Below are 20,134 nucleotides of genomic sequence, written 5' to 3'. Positions count from 1 at the left end.
TTCGAGGGTGAGACGATGGGCTGTCTCATTACCCTCCACACCTTGGTGGCCAGGCGTCCATACGAGGCGGAACTTTTTGTCCAAGTAGCGGACATGTATTTCACAGACTAGGTTATTCGTTTTAAGTGTAAGGTGTTGTCGGTGTAGTTTCGTATTCTTCCAAATCGTCGATCGTTGGGGGTTCTGTGAAGGTTTCTGAGTAATGTGTATTAGTGCGTGTGTTAAAGGGCAACTCTGCTTCATTTTCGATATTTAGAAAACTATGTAGCCCTCTTCAGTATCATATAGGAAGACCCCATGTCAAATATTACAATCTAATTCCGTCTATATATTTATTAAACTGGCCAGCAAACCTACAAGTGAGCCAAGTGGCCGAAATCTGCCAACTCTAGCATGCGGCGAGAGGCGCAATCATTAGCGCAGTCAATGCCACGGAGTTCGAGTAGCCGACAATGAGCCACTATGTCAGAGGCACGACTACATCATTCTCACGTTTTGTTTGTTTTTACTTCTCGGAGCGAAATTGAATGATGACGTCATGAGCCTAAAAATCACTTTATTGCTATTTTAAGCGCAAGGTTGCTGCAGAAAGTAATTGATACAATAGGTTTGTGATAATTCAAACTGATATTTCGTACTTCAGGTTAATTCAAACAGACTTGAAAATTTTGGTTGTCCCGCTATGTTTTTAATGTATTTATAAGACACTTAATTCAAACGGCGTTTTCGCTTAAAGGGCCCATGAAACAAATTTTGGCTGGAATAAATCAATTTATATTGGGATTTTACTAATAACACATTGTTCAGTGGGCCAAAAGAAAAAAGGTAGAAAGTCAAAAGCCTGACTTTCGGTACGAAAATTCGAAAACACAAGGAACTATTTCGTAACTCCTTCCCTTCGTAAGCTCTCTGCCTTTTCACTGTGATACATCCGCGGTCCCCGTAGCGCGTTGCAAAGCCCCCCCCCAGCGCGTCACCAGGTCCAAACGCACGTCACACGGCACCGGACCTCACTTAACCCGAATGTGAAGTTGGGCTAGTTGGTTGTTCATGACTGGAAGGAAGCGCCGAAAGACAGGGACAAGAGAAGTAGGTAACGACGACACGTGCGCCACGTGTCGTCGTTACCTACTTCTTTTGTCCCTGTCTTTCGGCGCTTCCTTCCCGTCTCACTTAATCCCTTCACCCCTAAGCTGACATTGTGGTGGAAGCTTTGTGCTTGCCGGACAATCAGCCGCCTCCCTTTCATCACCTGACCTCATTCTCTGCGCGTGGGTATGCGCGAGAGAGCGTGATCACGTGGCAAGTGTGGCTGGCCCAACGAGCACGTAGCTTCCGCAGCACTGTCAGCTTCGGGGTAATTGAGGTGGGGAAAGCAACTTTTGTCTGAATTTTGAGCGACGGGCTAATCTTCTGGGGGGACAATGGCTGTGTCCCGGTACTCAAACGAGAGTCCGAGCAAGAGGGGACTGCCCCGTTTCCATCTTCTTGAACTGTTTGGTAGAATGCGCGATTTATGAGTTGAAGAGGAAAGCTAAACAGGAAAAAGTTGGAAAAGCGTTCCATGACTCCTTTAATCCATACTTTTGTACTCGCGGCCCTGATGAGTATGCTTCTCTCCGAGCACCGGTGCACTGCAGAGAAGCAATACCTGCGGAGCGTGCTTTCATGAGTGTTGTTTCTCCGCAGTGCACCGGTGCTCATAAAGAAGCACACTCAACGGAGCTCAAGCGGGCACACATTAGCAGAAAACAGCACTCACATTATGTGCTTCAAGACTAACAATGATGACCAAGACGACATCGAGGATGAGGACCAGCTCACTGGCATCATGATTTCTGGCCTTGAAGCACATAATGTGAACGCCGAGCAGGCGGAATATGCTAGTTTCGACGATGATGTGTGTGTTTGTCGTGATGACTCATTAGAGGACATAGTACAGGAAGTAATGCCAGCAGAGTGCAGCAGTGAGAGTGAAGATGACGATGAAGAAAGGGATGACCCACTACCAACTGTCACAGCCATAGCTTTGAGCACATCGCTCAGCTCCGGAACTTTCTGTTTGCAAAGGAAGAGTCCCGTAAAGAGCTACTTGCATTGGCTGGTATTGAAAATTTTATTTTGAGATCGTATGTGCTGACTAAACAGTCCACAATCGACAAATTTTTTGCCGGATGAATAAACTTAATGTCACAGTTCTTTCACTAATGTGTTATGCCTGTACTTATAATTAGGCCTATGTAGAGGAAACTGGCAAAAATCTGCTTTGTCTGAGTAGCTATCCATGTAACAAATCATAATGCCATCTAGTATCATATTTAGATGAATTTCTGATAATTCAAACTAAAATCTGTGACTTCCTGGAGTTTGAATTAATGAGACTCTACTGTAGTTTGCTGTACGGCATTTCGCATTCAGCGAGTCATTTTGTCACTGTACACAGACGAAAGCATAAAAGCGTTCGGACAAGTTACGCATTCACGGCTGCACGATGCTGGCAACTGTAGGGTGAGTCGTTAGACTTTGCCTTTGGTGAAAGAGTCCTGTTTGTAACACTGTGCCGCTGGAGCAAATCCACAGATTGATTGCTACTTCCTTGGCGATACAACCGCTGCCTTCTCACGTCGACACATGGGAAATGCCGCAAACAAAAGCAGACACCGTCACGACTTCGCAAGGTGAAACCGGAGAGGTCAAGAGCGGAAGAATTGCTTGAGTGTTGACGTGCTATGTGGCATCAACAGCAGAGGCCTGCCATTAAAAAAAAAAAGAAGAATACTAGTTTGTAGTTTCTTTGCTGGACGTGACGTCACGACAACTGACGGCAGCGATTGACTGGCAGAGTGATGTAGATTCTTTTGGGGACAATTTGCTAATGAATTCATAACCTGACATCAAATGTAGTTTCTAAACATGGCAGATATAATCAGGCCAGTTTCCGTCCACAATGCTGCCGCCTAGTCTGTCGCACAGATTATTTCCGTTGCTAAGGGGCAATTGGGGCTTTATGTAAACATAAGCTGGACGTGCGTGTAGGAAAAATAACATGTATGACCGACCACATCATTTACTCTTCCAACATATTGCAAAAAAACAAAATAAGAAAACCGACAAGTCAACATTTTTTTTTTTTTTGTTTTTTCCTCATTTTTAGTGGCTGTCGTGTAACATCGAAGTACCGTATTTATTCGAATATAAGGCGGTCACGATTATAAGGCGAGGGGCCAGTTGAAGGACCCAATAAAAAGAAAAAAAAATTGCCATATTGCTATACTGAGCTTCGAATATAAGGCGGGGTATGACTTTAAAACTACGGATTTTGGAAAAAAACCTAGCCTTATATTCGAATAAATACGGTATAAGTACCGAGTAAAATAAAACTAAAGAAAAAGTACATGATGTAAGGTGTACATGAACTCTATAGATATAATACCAGTCCCAATGGTTTAGCAAAGAAGCCAGTCTTCTCAGAAAACCCCCTCTCTCACTTGAGTCCGTTTTCTAATACTTGAATCTTAAAAAGAAGTTGCCCCGAAAAAGCGGCAGAAAATGCACAAAACAAAGTGACAGTGCCTAAAAAGGTCACACCTGCCTTTTCACATGGCTCTCAGAACTACATGCAGTGCAGGACGCAGAACGGTACCCATGGGCTAGCTGCAGTTGTAACCCAGTGCTTCTAGTATATCGCAGCTGCTTGGAAGGGAGAGAGGCCACCTCCCTCATGCCGTGGTACCGGGAAAAGCAATATTAAAGAGCCGCAGGCGTCGAGCACCTTGTATTTCTGTGCATCCACAATGCTATTCTGGGACAGCAAGGACAGAAAACTTCAGTAACACAGTGAACAAAAAAGAGACCAAAAGAGTAGGCATGCAGGCGAGCGTGAATTGTAGACACAGCTAAAACTCAAAGCACAAGGAAGCAGAAAAGGGCACATGAAGAGGCCTTTCGACTTCCTTGCATGTCGGGTTTGAGTCTCGTACCGGGTAGTAAGAAGCAACAATACTGGTTCCCTAGCCTTTCCTGTCTCAAGAAGCCTTGGAACAAAGATATCCTACTCGTCATTCATCTCGTTTTCTCTTCTCGGGCAGATTAAAGTGCACGCTGCAGCAGCAAACTGCCTCGAAGGGGCTCGACTCGCACTCCTAAGAGAATGATTGGCAAGCAATTTCTCCATTGTGTACTATGTGCATTCTATGTTTTAAAGGGGAACTCCGGCATTTTCTTCATTGTCCCCGATTTGCCTAAAAACTTGCTAAACACATCAACAAACATCGCTGAAATAGTAACCGAAATATCTTGCCGAAATAGCTTTTTTTCGCAAAGTCACAGAATTTACAATTTTGGTCATCATTGTGTTTTTCAAAGTGAAAAGCTCTACTGGCAACATTGAAATTGAGACGTCATGGGGAGGCAAAGGTTCACTCTTAGGGCTGTAGACTTTGTTCACAACTGATCACAAACAGTTTCATGGTGTGAAAAGAACGCTTTGGAAGGTCGCCCCAAATCCCACCCAGCAGCACGAAACAAATGCTCGGCATAGTTCATTTCTACACAGCCGCTCGAACCGTGAGCCCGTCATCCTGTGACACAAGCACGTAACTAGAGGGGGTTCATGGAGCCCGGCCCGGCCCGCCCCGCCGCTGCCGCCCCCCGCCCCCAAAAACAAAATCCTGGCTATGTGCCTGCGTGACGTCACAGCAATGAAAAGCACAAGTATATTTCAATCTTGGATTGGCATCATACACGACAGTGGTAGGAACATTACTTGTGTCGAGCTAGAGAAGCCATATTGGGGGCTACCCCAGCTACGTCCACACTGGCTTTCATGGCAGTTATGTGCAATGCAGACAGCTTTCACTATTTCAACCGAGTGCCTAGGCAAACACAGAAGCAGCCATATAAGACAATCAGGAAAAGATGCCGAGTTGTACAGGCTAAGGAGGAAGGACATAGTGCAGCGAGCTACCTAGTCCAGGCTATTCCTCTGAGAAATGCAGTCGGTGGAAATGTAGGTCAGTCATTCCCGCCATTAATTTAGGTAACTAATGCCAGCATTACACTATTTTGCATATTTCTCTACTGCAACGCTAGTCATCCGCAGCAGAAACAACGCCCCAAACTAAAAAGAAGTCTCGTTGCATTGTTAACACAGAAATCAAGTCCATTAGGAAAGGCCAGCTGTGCCATCCACCTGTTCATAAGCGAGCTGAAGTTCATCAAAGCACAACCGAGAACCTCTCGGAAGTACTTGGTTCCTTTTCAGTAGTTATTGAATGAAAACACAGTGCAGTGGTGATTACCATCAGCACAGCCTTGCCACTGGCACTGCTGTCCCTCGGGTGGCACAGGCACGACATGGCCTGCAAGCCATATATATCCCTAAAAGAAAGCTGCATAGGATGCACTTACCGTGGCTAGCGTCGCCACCCAGCGAGCTTGCACAAACCCTCTGCATGGCACGCAGTGCTGTTCAGAACAGAGCGGCACTGGCTAGCCAGTTAATGCGAAGGCTTGTAGTGTCCTGCTGCTGCCTTGGCAAAGCTGCAAGTCACCTCTTTCACGCCTTGTGGTGCCCATCAGCTTCAAAAGAAACGGTGTTGAATCGCGACCAGCTATAACCTGTCGCACAAGGGAGAAAAGGGTGTGAATGTGCAGACTCCTATCTGTTTGCTTTTGTCTAGCGTGTGAGTTTTGTTTGAGAAGAAAACAACAATGACACTTCTTTCACAGTAATATGCAAAACAAAAACGAGAACGGCTCGGTTATTAATAAGTTGTGTGCAGCAGAGGCACGGGTGCGAGGGCGTAGCTCCGCAGAATGTTCTTTTTGCACGGCTGCTCGTGCAAAAAGGGCGCTTTTGTGCTCGGGCCTGTGCCTTTTCTGCACACAACCTATGTTACAGAGTGTATAGCACGCCTTCGAGCACTCGCGTGCGGCGAGAAATCCATCATATACAAGGTACGATCGCAGGAAACCTCGCAGGGGTGCAGGAAGCTGCAAGTGCACGGTGCACCAGAATGTAACACTAGAGGTGGTGATAGAATTTCACAGTTTGAGAATATGACGTTACTTGGGTCAAAATATAGAAACGAAAAACGTAACTGCCTTACCGGCTGATGATAAGGGCCATCGGAGCACGACCAACTATTTGTTGTGATCGGGGCATTCGATTGGACGCGGGTTGGTAAAGACTTGAAAAACACGAAAGAATAAAACATGTAGGGACGAAGACAGGCAGCGCAGTTCTTTGTCGACATGAAATGTAAGATCAAGCACATTATTCTGTCGGATCAAATAGTTTTGTTGAATTAGGTTTAGCTCGCAAGTCAGCCGTTCTTCGGCGGGCTTTCAGCTTTCTGCGATGGTTGTTTTAATCGTGAACGCAGGCTCAAACAATGTAGGCAGCGGCGCCAAATAGATCTGAAACGAAGAAACAGCTCGGACGCGTGGAACGAACACACATAGAGATCACATCACAGGAAAACTCAAACCACTCACCTTTCGTTCGACGACGGTTCGTCAGGAACGATGTTTCCGATGTTTCTCCGGGCGTTGAGGAGACTGAGGAGACCGCGTCTGTTTCCGTGCTCCTATTGGTTGTGACGTCACCAAATTTCATCCAATAAAGTGCGCGCCGAAGTTTTCTCTAGTCGCCGGTGCCGTGTCGCGTGCACGGCGTTTGTTTATACAACCAGTTTCGCCTCGTTGCACGCAACGCGCGTTTCTCGTTTTCGGTTATCATCTGAGTTTTCCTGTCTGTATTCTGCCCTTCGACCGACCGACCCACCGACAAACCCTCCGACCGGCCACGGACTGACTGATAAGATTTGCGGACCGATTTCCGACTTTGCTACCGGGCAGAATGTCCAACGCAAGGAATCGCCGACACAGAAGAGACCGCACGGACGCGCAGTACGCAGCGGCAATGATGAGGCGACAGCGTGTGCTGCGGGACCGCCTGAACCCCTTTGAGGATTTCGACGAGGATGGGCTGCAGCAACGGTTCCGATTTGGAAGAGCGGGCATAATGTTTCTCGCCGACACACTGCGTCCGGACTTGGAGCGCCGTACACGTCGTAGCCGCGCCCTCTCTGCGGAGCAGCAAGTGATCATCGCCTTGCAGTTCTACGCAACTGGGAACTTTCTGATCACTGCAGGCGACTACATCCGCGTGCATGTGTCAAGTGCTTCACGGGCTGTGAGGCAAGTCACCGTAGCGCTGGCTCGTCGAGCACAAGACTTCATACGGTAAGGGTCCTTTTTTTTTTCCTTTTAATTGTAGTTTGCCAGCCGTATTGAAGTAAAGTAAATACACTAAAAATATATCTGAATTGCTGGTGATAGGGATGTTTTGTAGGTTGCCTTTTTATGGCAGTAATATTCTACCTACTGGTAACTAGCCCTCCCTCCTCCCCCCCCCCCCCCCCCCCCCCCTTTTCAATAGAAAAAAAAAATGATTACGGCCGTAAGCGTCCTACTTGCCCGATTGGAAAGGGCCCGGGCACGCCATTTTTCTGAGAAACCTCAGAAAGCGACCCGTTTGCACTTTTGGTAAGGACTTGCACCGAATCACAGTCACTTTATAGGTCTTGGTAACTGAACAAAAATAAAAAGGGATCCTATGAAAACATGCAAACTTCACTATTGAACAGGTGCTACTGAGGCACTTTACTGCTACCACAAACTTGAAGGGCACAGCCAAAGTCCTTAGCATTCCTCATTAAAAAGGTATTCATAAGCATTGTAGCTGTAAGTTTACTATATGTGGTTTAATTGCTGAGGGGATCAACGACGCAGATGGCCTGACGCTGCGGAGGGGGCAGCCTTGCAGCACAAGTTCTACGACATGGCCGGCTTTCCTTTGGTCGTGGGTGCTGTTGACGGTACCCATGTCCGGATCCAGGCACCCCATGTGCACGAGGAGGCGTACGTCAACCGCCATGGATACCATTCCATCAACGTACAGGTGGTCGTTGACGCCTCTTCTCGGATTCGCAACGTGGTTGCAAGGTGGCCTGGAAGCACCCACGACTCTCGGATCTTCACGGAGAGCACCTTGGCAGTCAAGCTGGCCAGTGGAGAGTACGACGGCCTGCTGCTTGGTGACAGCGGCTACTCCTGTCAACCTTGGCTGATGACGCCATTCCTGTCGCCGTCATCAGCAGCCGAGGTCGCATACAATACGGCACACACGACGACAAGAAGCATTGTTGAACGGTAAATCTAGGCCATATATTGTGAAGGGCACAGAGATATTCATGCAAGACATTTCGAGACGACTAGCTGTCTTGACGTAATATGTGCAACACGTGCATGCTCCTTACGTCTGTTGCTATTCTTTATGGCATAAAAATATTCATACAAATTTTTATATTAATCTAACGAAGCATAAGATACCGTGGTTTTATGTAAGCAAGATGAAAGTAGTATCCTGAGATTACGAATCAATACAACTTATAATAGCTGCCTAGGGTTCTGCGGTTTCAGTTTTTATTTTTCTGGAATCGGCATACTTTTTTCAGTTGTTATTGTGAGTATGAAATTTTCAGTTTTTATCGATGAATATTTTTAGTCGAAAGCTTACTGCCTTTTTCCGGTCGATATCTATTGACCAGTTACGTTTTTTTTCAAGCAGGTTTGTCGAGAATGCAGTAGATTAGGTTCATATCTGAGTTATTCGTCAAGCGGCAACACTTGCGGACATGGCAAACGTAACCTTGGTTATACATGTGCTGTGACGACAAATTCTTAATCGCAAAATTTGCAAACGTAATTCTTGGCAAGCTTCTTTGTTCTTCACATGTGGAGGACTATTAAAGCTGCTTTCCTCTAACCAGATAGCACCTTGAGAGAGGCTGTTTAAACAGCTTTGGTTTTTTTCTTATGCTCCCTACAATGGGAACAGAATGACATTCCATTCCTCCCAGAACAAAAGTAAGACCAAATGGCTTGACAAACAATGAAAACGCTCCAAATCCGCCCTCTAGACGACCACAGCAAACTTGATGGACAAAGGAACGCAAATTGCATCGATGACAAACCCAAATACTTCCTAAAGTGTGCTTCCAACAGAATAGTTTGAAAGCACGGAGATAAGATAGTTGACTACTCGGTCACATGCTTCTATACTCTGTTTACTCGGTCACATGCACCTGTAATGGTCTAAAGTACTGACCATTTAGGTTTAAAATCAAACTTTCGAAACTTACCTCACCACACTTTATTGGGTTTTATCGCTTGAGACTGAAAATGCAGAAACTCAGTTATGTCTTAGGTCCCCAGGACTGGCAATAATGGGGAAAAGCACTAAACTCACCTCAGGTGCCAGTGCTACGCAAGACCCGGACAGAAGTTGATATTTTGTTAATTGGACAAAAAGAAGCATTAATGACAATGGAATTTTTTTCCTAGACACAGCAGTGGAAGTAACACTGTGCCTTGGCACTTTCATATGTCTACTTTTTGAAATGTCAGTTTCGGGCTGTTTAATGAAAACTAACTAAACGTGCTAGATATGTATGTACTCATATTGAGTGCACAAGTACAGCTAAGCTCGTGCGTGCTAAGATGCGTGTGATCCAAAAATAGCGGCACATCGGTGTAAGTCGCAAACAATTGTGTGTTGCTGACCGTCTTGACCGATTGGCCAAGAGTACATGCCTAGCATGACCTATTCTGCTCTCATCGATGGATTTAAGAGTAGTGCCAAGGCATCATTTTGGACAATGTTGAAGTTGAGCATGCAATAACAAGTTTCCACAAATAGTCTCTAGACACCATCTTACACGTCATTCACGACTGATGATGAGTCGCTGCAATCTCAAATGTTCAGGCAAATCTTGCTTGGGATTCCGTTGTGAAAGCGCCATAAGACCCTCTACCAAAACTTTGGCTGCATGCGTCCAGGAGCTTCCACTTGAGTCAGAAATGGCGGTGCGTGGACCACTAACTAATAGGAACACTAGCGGCACAATCAAAGGGTAGGAGTACTTGGATAAGGCGTTATATCAAGTGCTTTACGTTTTACATCTCCCAGACTTACAAGACGGATTCTTATTGATCAATGACAAAAGTAGATGGGTTGCGCTACCACGAACATCTATTCCTGGAGAGTGGAAGGGAAAAGGCTCAACAAGACAAGAGTCTGGCTCTCTTTCTCTTTTCACTCTGTCTCACAAGTAACATGTAGAATGAAATTTTGATGGTACTGTATTTGTTGCAGTATAAAGCTTGGTTACAAGTTAATTCTTACAGCGTTGGCAGCAATCAGGTAGCAAACAATTCTAACATATTGGCCTGTGCATATGCAGGTGTTTGGTTGGAAGCATATCCACGAAACCCTTTGAGGATAGCGCTTGAATAAAGCTGCACTTTGCTTGTTGCTTTCTATAAAATACATTGCACAGGCTAACCTCAGGTGACCCCGGATGTGAACGCAGTGTAAAAATAATTCGGAAGGAAAATAAAATGGTATGCATAATGCCCAGCTTTCGATATCCTGGAGCAATGGGCTGGAGCTTGGGCTGGAAAAATTAGGAGGTGTGATATCGGGCACGGCAGCCAATTTGCGATTCGAATTCAGCTGTAAATTTGTCCTTGTTGCGTGTCATCCTCTTGAGTATTTGCGTTCCACGCTGTTGTCCGATTTTGCTATTGGGTTTCTGGGAAGGAATAACATGTGGTTTTGATCCATGCGCTCTGTACAGGACAATCGGCCAACTCAAGCGGAGGTTCCATTGCCTTCACGCTGAGCTCCGAATGGCTCCAGAACGGTGCTGCGACATCATTGTCGCGTGCAGTGCCCTCCACAACCTGGCCAAGAGGTACCCCTGCAGGACACCCGTGGCCGCCATCCCCGCTGAGGTTCCCGTTGAGCCCGTAGCAGCCAACCGTGCTGAGAGCAACGAGGCCCGAGACTTTATTGTCAACCATTTCTTCGGCTAAGTGTAAGTGTCTGGATAGGTATCTTCTGGCTGTCCATTTCTAATGCAAGATGCTTTGTTATGATCGTGGCTATTGCTTTCGCCTTTTGTTTATCAGGCTTTGCAGATAATTATAAGAAAATTATGTCAGACAGTTGTCTAACTAGATCAAATAATTGCTTGAAATAATATTTATTGTTTTGCTACTTAAACATCAATTGTATTTTTGGAAACTGCAACAGTTAGGGGCTCAACCGTGCTGCACAGTTAGCAAGAAGCCAACAGCTTTGAGATATTGATTAATTTTATTTTAAGCTTTTTTTGTATGATCTAACTGGATGTAAGATTATCATAAGTTCTACCCAAAATAACCCATAAAGGAGTGTGACACATGTGACAATGCTGAAAGTGTGTTATCAACATGACAATGACATTCCAGCAATGCATATATCACTCTTGCACAGATCAATTCGGGTAGTGCTTGCAGATATCCCACATAGAGTTTCGAAATTTGGATGATAGAAATGTAAAGAATGATTGATGGACATCCCCTTATACCTGTTGCTTCCATAGCAGTATGTGTAAATTGCAGCATGAGCGACGAAATAAGTAATGAAAAAAAATTTTCTTACTTCCCGCATTATTGTTACAAAGCTCGAAATGTGTCATTTGAGGCACTTATAATTAGCTCGTTGGAAAGAGTGTGCTCGAAAAAAATCCCTGCCGAAGCTATTGGTCAAACGGGAGTGCAGTGCAATGTCCAACACTCCTGCAATCGCACGCTGCAGCTCAACTGCTTGTTACTGCTTTGGTCTCCTCCCCATCAACTCCTGCACTCTCGCAGAGCTACAAGCATAGGCACACACGGGCTCTCTTAAACTAATAGATTTTGAATTTGATTTCCGGAGTTCATAACAATGCACTTTTCAAACTTCTAACTAATGACACGAGGGATGCTTCTTCAAATTTGTGCACTTCTTCGCACTCTCTGGAGCTCTCTTTTTATACTGTCATTATTTTTTGTAATACATTTCCCACACCGACGGATGCTTTATGGGAAGTGCTGAAGTCAGCCCTATAACAGACTATGTGTGCACAGTTTATAATGAGGCAACTGAAGAAGACAGTTATTTTCCCATTCAATATCTACAAACCGATACTATTTAATGGGTACAGAAGCATGAATAGGAGAGTATAGTGAAACAATGTTCATTTGATACCAATTTCAAAGCTATCAGTACAAATTATATATACTACCCCATAGAATGTTCATTTTTCACTGTATACTCATGGTTACTAGCTCATAGGATTTACATAGTGTACGCTTCTGAGTGTTGAGTCATAACACCTTTCACAGGTTTTTCCAACCTGCAAAGCTTTTCTCTTATTTTTCACAAACCTCCTAGGGTTAGTTCATATTTTCTTCATCCTGGCTGGCATGATAACATCATTTGCAAAACATTTATTTTTAGTAGGGCATTGTCCAGAGAGGAGCTTTATTGTACATACTACACTCTCATTAATTCAAACTCCAGAAAGTCACATATTTTAGTTGGATATATATGATACTAGAGAACATTATGATTTGTTACTTGGATAGCGATATATACAAAGCAGATTTTGGCCAGTTTCCTCTACATAGCACAGTAGCTTGCTTATAGTTAATGCATAACTATAAGCAAGTACAGGCATAACACATTTGTGAAAGAACCGTGACTAAGTTTATTCATCCGGCAAAAAAGTCGTCAATTGTGGACTGTTTAGTCAGCACATGAGATCTCAAAACAAAATTTTCAATGCCAGCCAACGCAAGTAGCTCTTTACGGGACTTTTCCTTTGCAGACAGAAACTTCCGGAGCTGAGCGATGTGCTCAAAGGCCTCTGCGGCTGTGACAGTTCGTAGTGGGCCATCCATTTCTTCATCGTCATCTTCACTCTCACTGCTGCACTGTGCTGGCATTACTTTCCGTATTATGTCCTCTAATGAGTCATCATGACAAACACACACATCGTCGTCAAGACTAATATAGTTCGCCTGCACGGCGTTCACATTACGTGTTTCAAGGCCAGAAATCATGATGCCAGTGAGCTGTGCCTCGTCCTCGTTGTCGTCTTGCTCATCATTGCTAGTCTTGAAGCACATAATTTGAACGCCGTTTTCCGTTCATGTGTGCCGTTTTCGCTAATTCATAGTTTTTTGTTCTCGCGGCCCCGTTGACTGCGCTTCTTTCCGAGCACTGGTGCACTGCGGAGAAGCAACACTCGCAAAAGCAAGCTCCGCAGGTATTGCTTCTCTGCGGTGCACCGGTGCTCGGAAAGAAGCGCACTCAACAGGGCCGCGAGAGCAAAAAACTATGAATTAAGCGAAAACGCCATTCGAATTAAGTGGCTTATAAATACATAAAAAAGCTTAGCGGGACAACCAAAATTTTTAAACCTGTTTGAATTAACTGGAAGTACGAAATATCCGAGTTCGAATTATCGCGAGCCTACGTACAAGCAGCAAGTAGATTTCAGCTCCAAAAAACTGTTGTGTTGGATAACAGTGTATTTTTTTCTCGGTTGTATATCTATTCTGTGCGGACAAGTGATCACTTTGTGTTTTTATGTATGTGTGTTATTTCCCACCCCTCCTACAATAATGCCCTCGAGGCGATGAAGGTACTCTTTAAATAAAATAAATAAATAAATAAATAAATAAATACTTAAAGAACAAGGTAAGTGGTGACGATTCAAAGTAATAAGAGTTGAAGACCCGGGGCCCCAAAAGGTGACACACGCAACAAAATGATGTAGTGTTGTGTTTGATCCCTTTTTCTGTTCCTGAGTTTCGGGATATTCTTAGTATGAACTTTTTCGTACATAAGCAGCACACAGTCCATAGGTCGCAGGAGCATATCCAGGCAGAAAAAACCTTTATCTTAAAAGCAGAAGGAATATTTGCAGATGCAAGTCAGAAAGTGTCTGTGGTCCACTCATCGATTACTCGAACATTTTCTTAAAACACAGAAACTCGACCTTGGTCTTCTGCCGGGAGGCTAATCGTCTTGGCGACCTCCTCTCTTGAGCTGTGACGGGGAGCCGCGTTATGAAAGGGAAACATGTGAAGGGATATAGGAAAGAAGGAATTATACATCTGCCTTTGAGCTTAACCCATATTTTTATTTTAGGTATCCATGTAAATTATGTGCCACCTTTGGGGCGTCGAAAGCCTGGGTGCCATACTGCCAGTATGATATTCTGTTGCTTACTTAACCACAGCGTAAAATATTGCGATCAGAACAACCACGCTGGTCTAGTGTAGGGATAGTCAACGACATGGAAAAGATTGTGTGCAAGCTTCCCTTGTAGATAGCATGCATAAAATAAATGAAGTGTCAAACATACCATGTTTGCACGATTCTAACGTGGCCCCGATACTTACATGCAGGCAATTTTAGCTCCCAGATATCGAAAAATTTAATTGCTGCCGATTCTACCGCGCAGGTAAAGTAATGCACTTTGAACACCCATAAGTGCAGCTCTTAGGCGCTCGTTTCCGGCTTGAGCGGCGTCGCCGTCGCCGCCGTCGTAACCGCCGGTGCATGATGGGTAAATTTCTCTGCTAAATCTAGCGGAAAAATTTCTCCGCTAAATCTAGTGAAAAAATTTCCCCGCTAAATCTAGCGGAAAAAATTCCCCGCTAAATCTAGCGGAAAAATTTGTCCGCTAAACCTAGCGGAAAAATTTCTCTGCGGGGTCATGTGACCTGGGGGTCACGTGACCCCCCCCCGCCGAGGTCACGTGACCCCCCTCCCCCTCAGTACCCTTCCCTACTCCTCCTCAAGAGCTGCGCTCTAATTCGGCGTTACAGAGTTGTAAACGGCCTTCACTTTTTTTTTTTCATACAACACTTCGCGAGCTCATTGGGTCGCTGGGATTGCGAGGCTACGCAGTGTCGCTCCGTGGTTATCGTTTCCCGTCAGTGTGATGACATAAAGGCGAAAGAACGCGCGATACGGATACCAAAATATCTAATGTAAACAAACGGTCACAAAGGCGATTGGGCTAGCTGCCTTGCGTTTTTCTTTTGAGTTTTGGTTTCAATTGTAAGTGCATCTAATTTTAGGCACCCATTTTGGCAAAAAAAATGTGAGCGTTATAATCGTGCAACCAAGTATGTAGGTCAGAAAAAACGCAAAATATGTATACAACACAGCGACAAACAATGCAAGTAGCTCATTACATGAGTTAATCTTGTCCTAATTGTCTTTTTATCAGTTCAATTTGCAGCTGTGCTCGGGTGGTTTCAAGTCTAATGAGTTCTCTTTGCTCCCTGAGCACTTCCTCCCCTATAGCATAGAAACTCCGTGCAGCATCTGCTGCAGCGAGGGTTGCGTTTGCAGCCTGTATGGCCCCATTTGTGTACTTTCTCTCAAGGAGTATATTCTCATGCTCCAGATCCTGCTGTCGCTCGGCCCTTCTCTGGTACTGCTGTGCAGCCTCACGGGTCCAGCGCTGGTTGTGCTGCACAACAGGAGAGGCCAGTGTTCTCTGTGCTGCGTCGTCTTCAACTGTACTGCTGCCAGATGACGAGGGTGGCGGCGTCGTCACCCTTCCCGTGCAGCTGCTGTAGTGACACGCATGACCAGGAAATTGTTTGAGGTTAAAGGGATACTACAACAAAATTTCGGGTTTCATTTTTTGGTCTATATGTGTTCGAAGGAGCAGTATCACATCGAACACAACAATATCTTGTTAAAAAAGTCACGAAAAGGAATTTTAAAACGAATTAAGCGATTGGCAAAGAGCACCAGGTGGATGTCGCTAACGCCTCGTTTGTAATGCCAGTCTAAGAACCTTGACAGCTAGTGACGGTAACTGTCTCGCCTCCGGCTACCACTATAGAAGAGGGGAAGGAGGAACTCTCCTCTTCCAAAGAATCCTTTTTGTATGTCCCAGAAGTTGCTATTGTCCCCCTACAAGATTATAAAAGATTAACCCTTCACTCAAAATTCGTACAAAAGCAGCCGCTTTGGTGGCTGGAACGACTAGGCCATCCTCTCGACGTCAGCCTCGTCGCAGCTTTGCTCGTCCCGAGACGAACTACGTCACGATTGCGTTGGGTGTCACATGCTCTCCGCTGGCTGTTCTCCGAGCGCTTGTCAGGGTGGGCCGTTTGTAACGAAAACTATAGCCACCAGGTTCAAAATACAAACGTGCGATTGTCATTTAGGGATACAGTGGATCATATTCAACCTATTTTTGAACACGACGGGTATATTTTTAATTTCGTTGAGGTATCCCTTTAACGCATAAGCCTTTACAACGATTATCAGCAAACTTAAAAACCCAGGTCACTGACTGGCTGTGGATGGCAGCCCGAGGTACAATATTGTCCTGCATAAAGTTAATGCTCGGGACGTGTTCCGAGCATGCGCAGTGAGAAAAATGGCAGCTCACAGAGGGCTATTGTTGGGCAGGAGTGAACTTGTAAATTTCAGCATAACTTAGCAAACTGCAAGGGCTACAGCTCCAGAGAGCTGCTCAGAGCATTGAAGCAAAGGATTGTGACTAGACACCATACTCGTGCACGTACGTCCTCCGTGACATGATTCTCTCCGTCCTCTATCTCTCCAAGTGATGCATGAGGGCTGCAGTGCATGACATTTTTGACGTCACCCTGGATCAGGGTACATATATGTGTGGGAGAACTGAGTGCAACGTGCGGCAACCTTAATCCAGATGTGACAGTAACACTTGTCATAATTTTACCACATATGTTGGTGGTACAACAGACTGGAGTGCCTAACCCCGCAACTTTGTTTCATTGGCGGTTGGTAGAGTCGCCACATAGACATTTGTACAAGATTTAAAACAAGTAGATGTGGCACACTCACACCAGCCGTCATATGTGATTATTGTGTACCCAAGCACTGTCCGGCTAACTGGGACATTGATACTTTTTCAGATTTTGTTGGCACAGATCAGCATCGAATAAGTCATTGGTGCATTCTCAACTTAATCTCATAAGCGTTACCAAAAAAGAATGGATTTTTGCTACGTTAGCAGGCATGTACGAAGATCATGCAAAAACATTTCCACTGACAGTGGAAAAATTTGGGTATTGAGTGACCTGACTTTGAAGAAAATAGGTGATCTCAACTTGAGAGAAAGACTACCATAGCTTTGTTGATTATGATGTAAATATTTCTTTGTAATTTTGTGGTACAAATAGTTTCAAACTGTGAGTTTTACTGCATTTACCCTAATAAATGGTTTCATTGGCACTTTTTCAGCAGTGCAGAAATGGCTAAATATGTGAAGGTGGTGTCCTTGTGCTGTGTTCTGTTCTCTACTGGACAGGTTTTGACTCGTGCTCCTAATATTGTCGTTTTGCTTCATGAAGTTGGTCTCTATGTAAGGGCACGCAGCAGTAGTGTTATGCAACTGACATGTCTACTTTGAGATGGAAAACCAATATATTCTTTTATGACAATCCAAACTGTTCCCTATGCTCATCAATGTTTTCTAGGAGCATGCCAACAATTGGTGACTTTTGATATGCCTTGTGTCTGTGCTCAGTTTCATACCTATCATCAGTGACAGCAGAACATCCCTATCATCAGTTTCATAACTATCATCTTGTGGAAGTACTCATAATGTGACGAGCAGAACAGAAAAAGAATGCACCTTCAGCGCGTGCTCATTCTCTTCTGCTGCTTGTGCATCCTTGTGCTGTCAGGGCTAGTAAGCTGTAACTGGGTGCAGAGCTTCCACTGTACTATCGCCTCCATTGTCACAGTCTACATACAGTGTGCAACGATATCAAACTTGTAGGCGTAAGGGTGGGCCATTCAATTAGCACAAGTAAGGTGATTGACGAAGCCACGTGCTCATACCTACAACTTTAGTATTGTAATGTATAAAGTATCAACAGGAGCATAGCATACACAGCATGGCCTATAAAGTGTTACCTACTTTTCGGTGTCACCGATGATGACGTCAATCCCACAGATCATCGGGGAATCGTCCCCGATCACATTTAAAACAGTCTCGACAAGTGGTGTCAGCTGATGGGGGTTGGGACCAGCACCTATGAATTGAAGTACACTTATTTTGTTTTCTAGGATGTAAGCACAATTAAAGGTGGGGGAGGGGAGACAGGGTGTTCATTATTCAACATAGTATCAATGTGCGAATGAACAGAAAACGCGTAAACATGTAATTGCCAATAATGATAAGATTGTTTTCTTACCTTCGTTTTTTTTTTCACCCTCAGGTTCCTATTATCCGGTCTCGGGTAATATGTGATGTTGGGCAATTTATTTCTTTTTTTTTTTTGTTTGACAGCAAACTCACTGTTGCCAGCTACCGGCTAGCCTGGCCCACTCTGCGCCTGAATCGGTTGCGTCGGAAGTGTTTGAAACGTGGAGGGGCGACGGGGCCTCTGAGCTTAACCCCGCCCCCTTTTGCAGCATTGTTTACCGCAGCTGTCTGAAATTTCAAGGGGGGGGGGGGGGGGGGGGGGGGGGGAAGGGGAAGGGGGTCTGAAGCCCCCCTGCCCTTGTTCCCACGCTACTTGCCTACATACATTTTTCTTCTGTGTTTAGTTGAACAATAGTGTCTACATTGTTTACAGTGCTAAAGACAATGTTTTTGGCAAGCAAAATTTGGACATTAATTTTGAGAAATTACGCAGGCCCACTGCATGGAACAGGATCCAAGGTGCTTTGGGGCTATTTCTGTGTTAGTGCCACTGTGTTGAAACTTGTGCGAGTAAGAGCTAATTAATCTTTGGGCTTGCCCTCTCATGATATTGAGCGAGATGTTAGTTGTCGCGCATTGAATGGGGTCTTCGGTTGAGATATTTGCCCCAAAAATTTGAGGGGCTAATATATCACTCTCTAATAAATTTGTACAGTGCACCCAAAGTTTCCAATAAAGATTTTACAAATATCGCCCTTTTTTCTGTTTTTGTAGCGCAAATATTGGAACTTACCTGTCCGTTGGTCATGTTCTTTGTACAATCTGTACAAAGTTCGGCACTTTTTAAGTAATTTTCTCCATGCTTCTTGAAGCTGTTTCACTGAACGCGGAACTTGGTGGCGGCGGGTCATGGAATTGGCGACTTGGTCCCAGGCGCGTCTTTTGGTTTTAGTAGTCACGGTAGGGCCGAATTTTCCCAGGATTTGGTATTTTCGAGCCTCAACTTCCCGGACTAATTCCAATTTTTCATCTAGGGTCCAATTCTTTTGACGCAGCGGCGCGGTCCCCTTTGAGGTAGTCGCTCGGTTCATTTTCGTTTGCAGAAGGAGCATGATCGTCTGCTACCTTGGTTTGTTTATCTACACAATTGCAACATTATTCCTGCTAACCGTAAAATATTTTTTCAGAAGCAACGCGAAATAACAAACAAGTGCATTTCCAACAACTTCAGTATTGTTTATTTCTCGGTTCTACAACTTTCGCAGACGGCACAACGGAGTTGATTCGGAAAAACTGCATGTACCGGCTTTCTTGGAGGGCGAGTGAATTGAACGATCGGCAGGTCACTGGTCTTTTATGGACAACGTAGCATTTCACTAAACCCAGAGAAAGTTCTGCTACTCATCACTGCTAAAATCCATTGGACCGTTGAGCCTCTGTCCGCCGTTTATCTGCAGAACGGTTGATGCTGCAGCTGCAGTCGCACTGTAAGCAGAATACGAGGATTTTGTACAAAATGGACACCCTGAACAGAAATTTTCCCGGCGTGACTACTTTCAATAAACCGCAATCGCTACTCAAAAGGCAACTCTCCGTAATGCTTCCTTTCAATAAACGTATTCTGATCCTGCTCCTGCTTGAAGTTAGTTTCACAGCGCTCAACATAACGTGAGTATGAGGCTGGCCTCATCACAACCCTATCGCGAAATGTTTTGGTGCTCACCGTAAAACGCTTGTCGTACTCGGCTATCGTGTTCCTTGGAACGCATCCCACATTTCGGCGCTGCGATGCATGATTCTTGCCGTGCTTCAATGAAGCCGATGCGAAGCTTCGACAGTCGGCGACTCCGGGCCACTGTACTTCTACAAATCGGTGACTCTGAGCCACTGTTTGTCGACGGGCTGCTGCCGTCGACTTCAGTCGCAGTCCCCTCGAAATGTCAGTTTCTTTAAGGCGCACGTAGGATACTTGTACACTCTTAACTTAGAACACGGAACCTAAATCATCGCTCTGAAGACAAACA

At 44.9% G+C, this 20,134-nt stretch overlaps 1 protein-coding gene across 1 annotated transcript; it reads left to right on the top strand.

Moving 5' to 3' along the window:
* The first annotated feature begins 6,666 nt into the window (after nucleotides 1-6,666).
* On the top strand, nucleotides 6,667-15,637 carry LOC121833764 (putative nuclease HARBI1). The gene is made up of 4 exons (XM_042287365.1): nucleotides 6,667-7,248; nucleotides 7,798-8,217; nucleotides 10,707-10,946; nucleotides 15,363-15,637. Exons 1-3 carry the CDS (start codon nucleotides 6,863-6,865, stop codon nucleotides 10,942-10,944), a joined length of 1,044 nt encoding a protein of 347 aa, XP_042143299.1. The 5' UTR covers nucleotides 6,667-6,862; the 3' UTR covers nucleotides 10,945-10,946; nucleotides 15,363-15,637.
* The last annotated feature ends 4,497 nt before the right edge of the window (nucleotides 15,638-20,134 follow it).

Source organism: Ixodes scapularis, unplaced genomic scaffold (genome assembly GCF_016920785.2).
Source record: "Ixodes scapularis isolate PalLabHiFi unplaced genomic scaffold, ASM1692078v2 PGA_scaffold10__122_contigs__length_95168666, whole genome shotgun sequence".
Classification (NCBI taxonomy): domain Eukaryota; kingdom Metazoa; phylum Arthropoda; class Arachnida; order Ixodida; family Ixodidae; genus Ixodes; species Ixodes scapularis.
Note: the sequence above shows the minus strand (reverse complement) of the source record. Positions and strands in the feature narration are given on the sequence as shown.

Coding starts and splice junctions, on each gene's coding strand:
- LOC121833764 (XM_042287365.1), top strand. CDS start 6,863: ATGTCCAACGCAAGGAATCGCCGACACAGAAGAGACCGCACGGACGCG. Junction 7,249..7,797: donor CGAGCACAAGACTTCATACG/GTAAGGGTCCTT, acceptor TCAACGACGCAG/ATGGCCTGACGCTGCGGAGG. Junction 8,218..10,706: donor ACAAGAAGCATTGTTGAACG/GTAAATCTAGGC, acceptor CGCTCTGTACAG/GACAATCGGCCAACTCAAGC.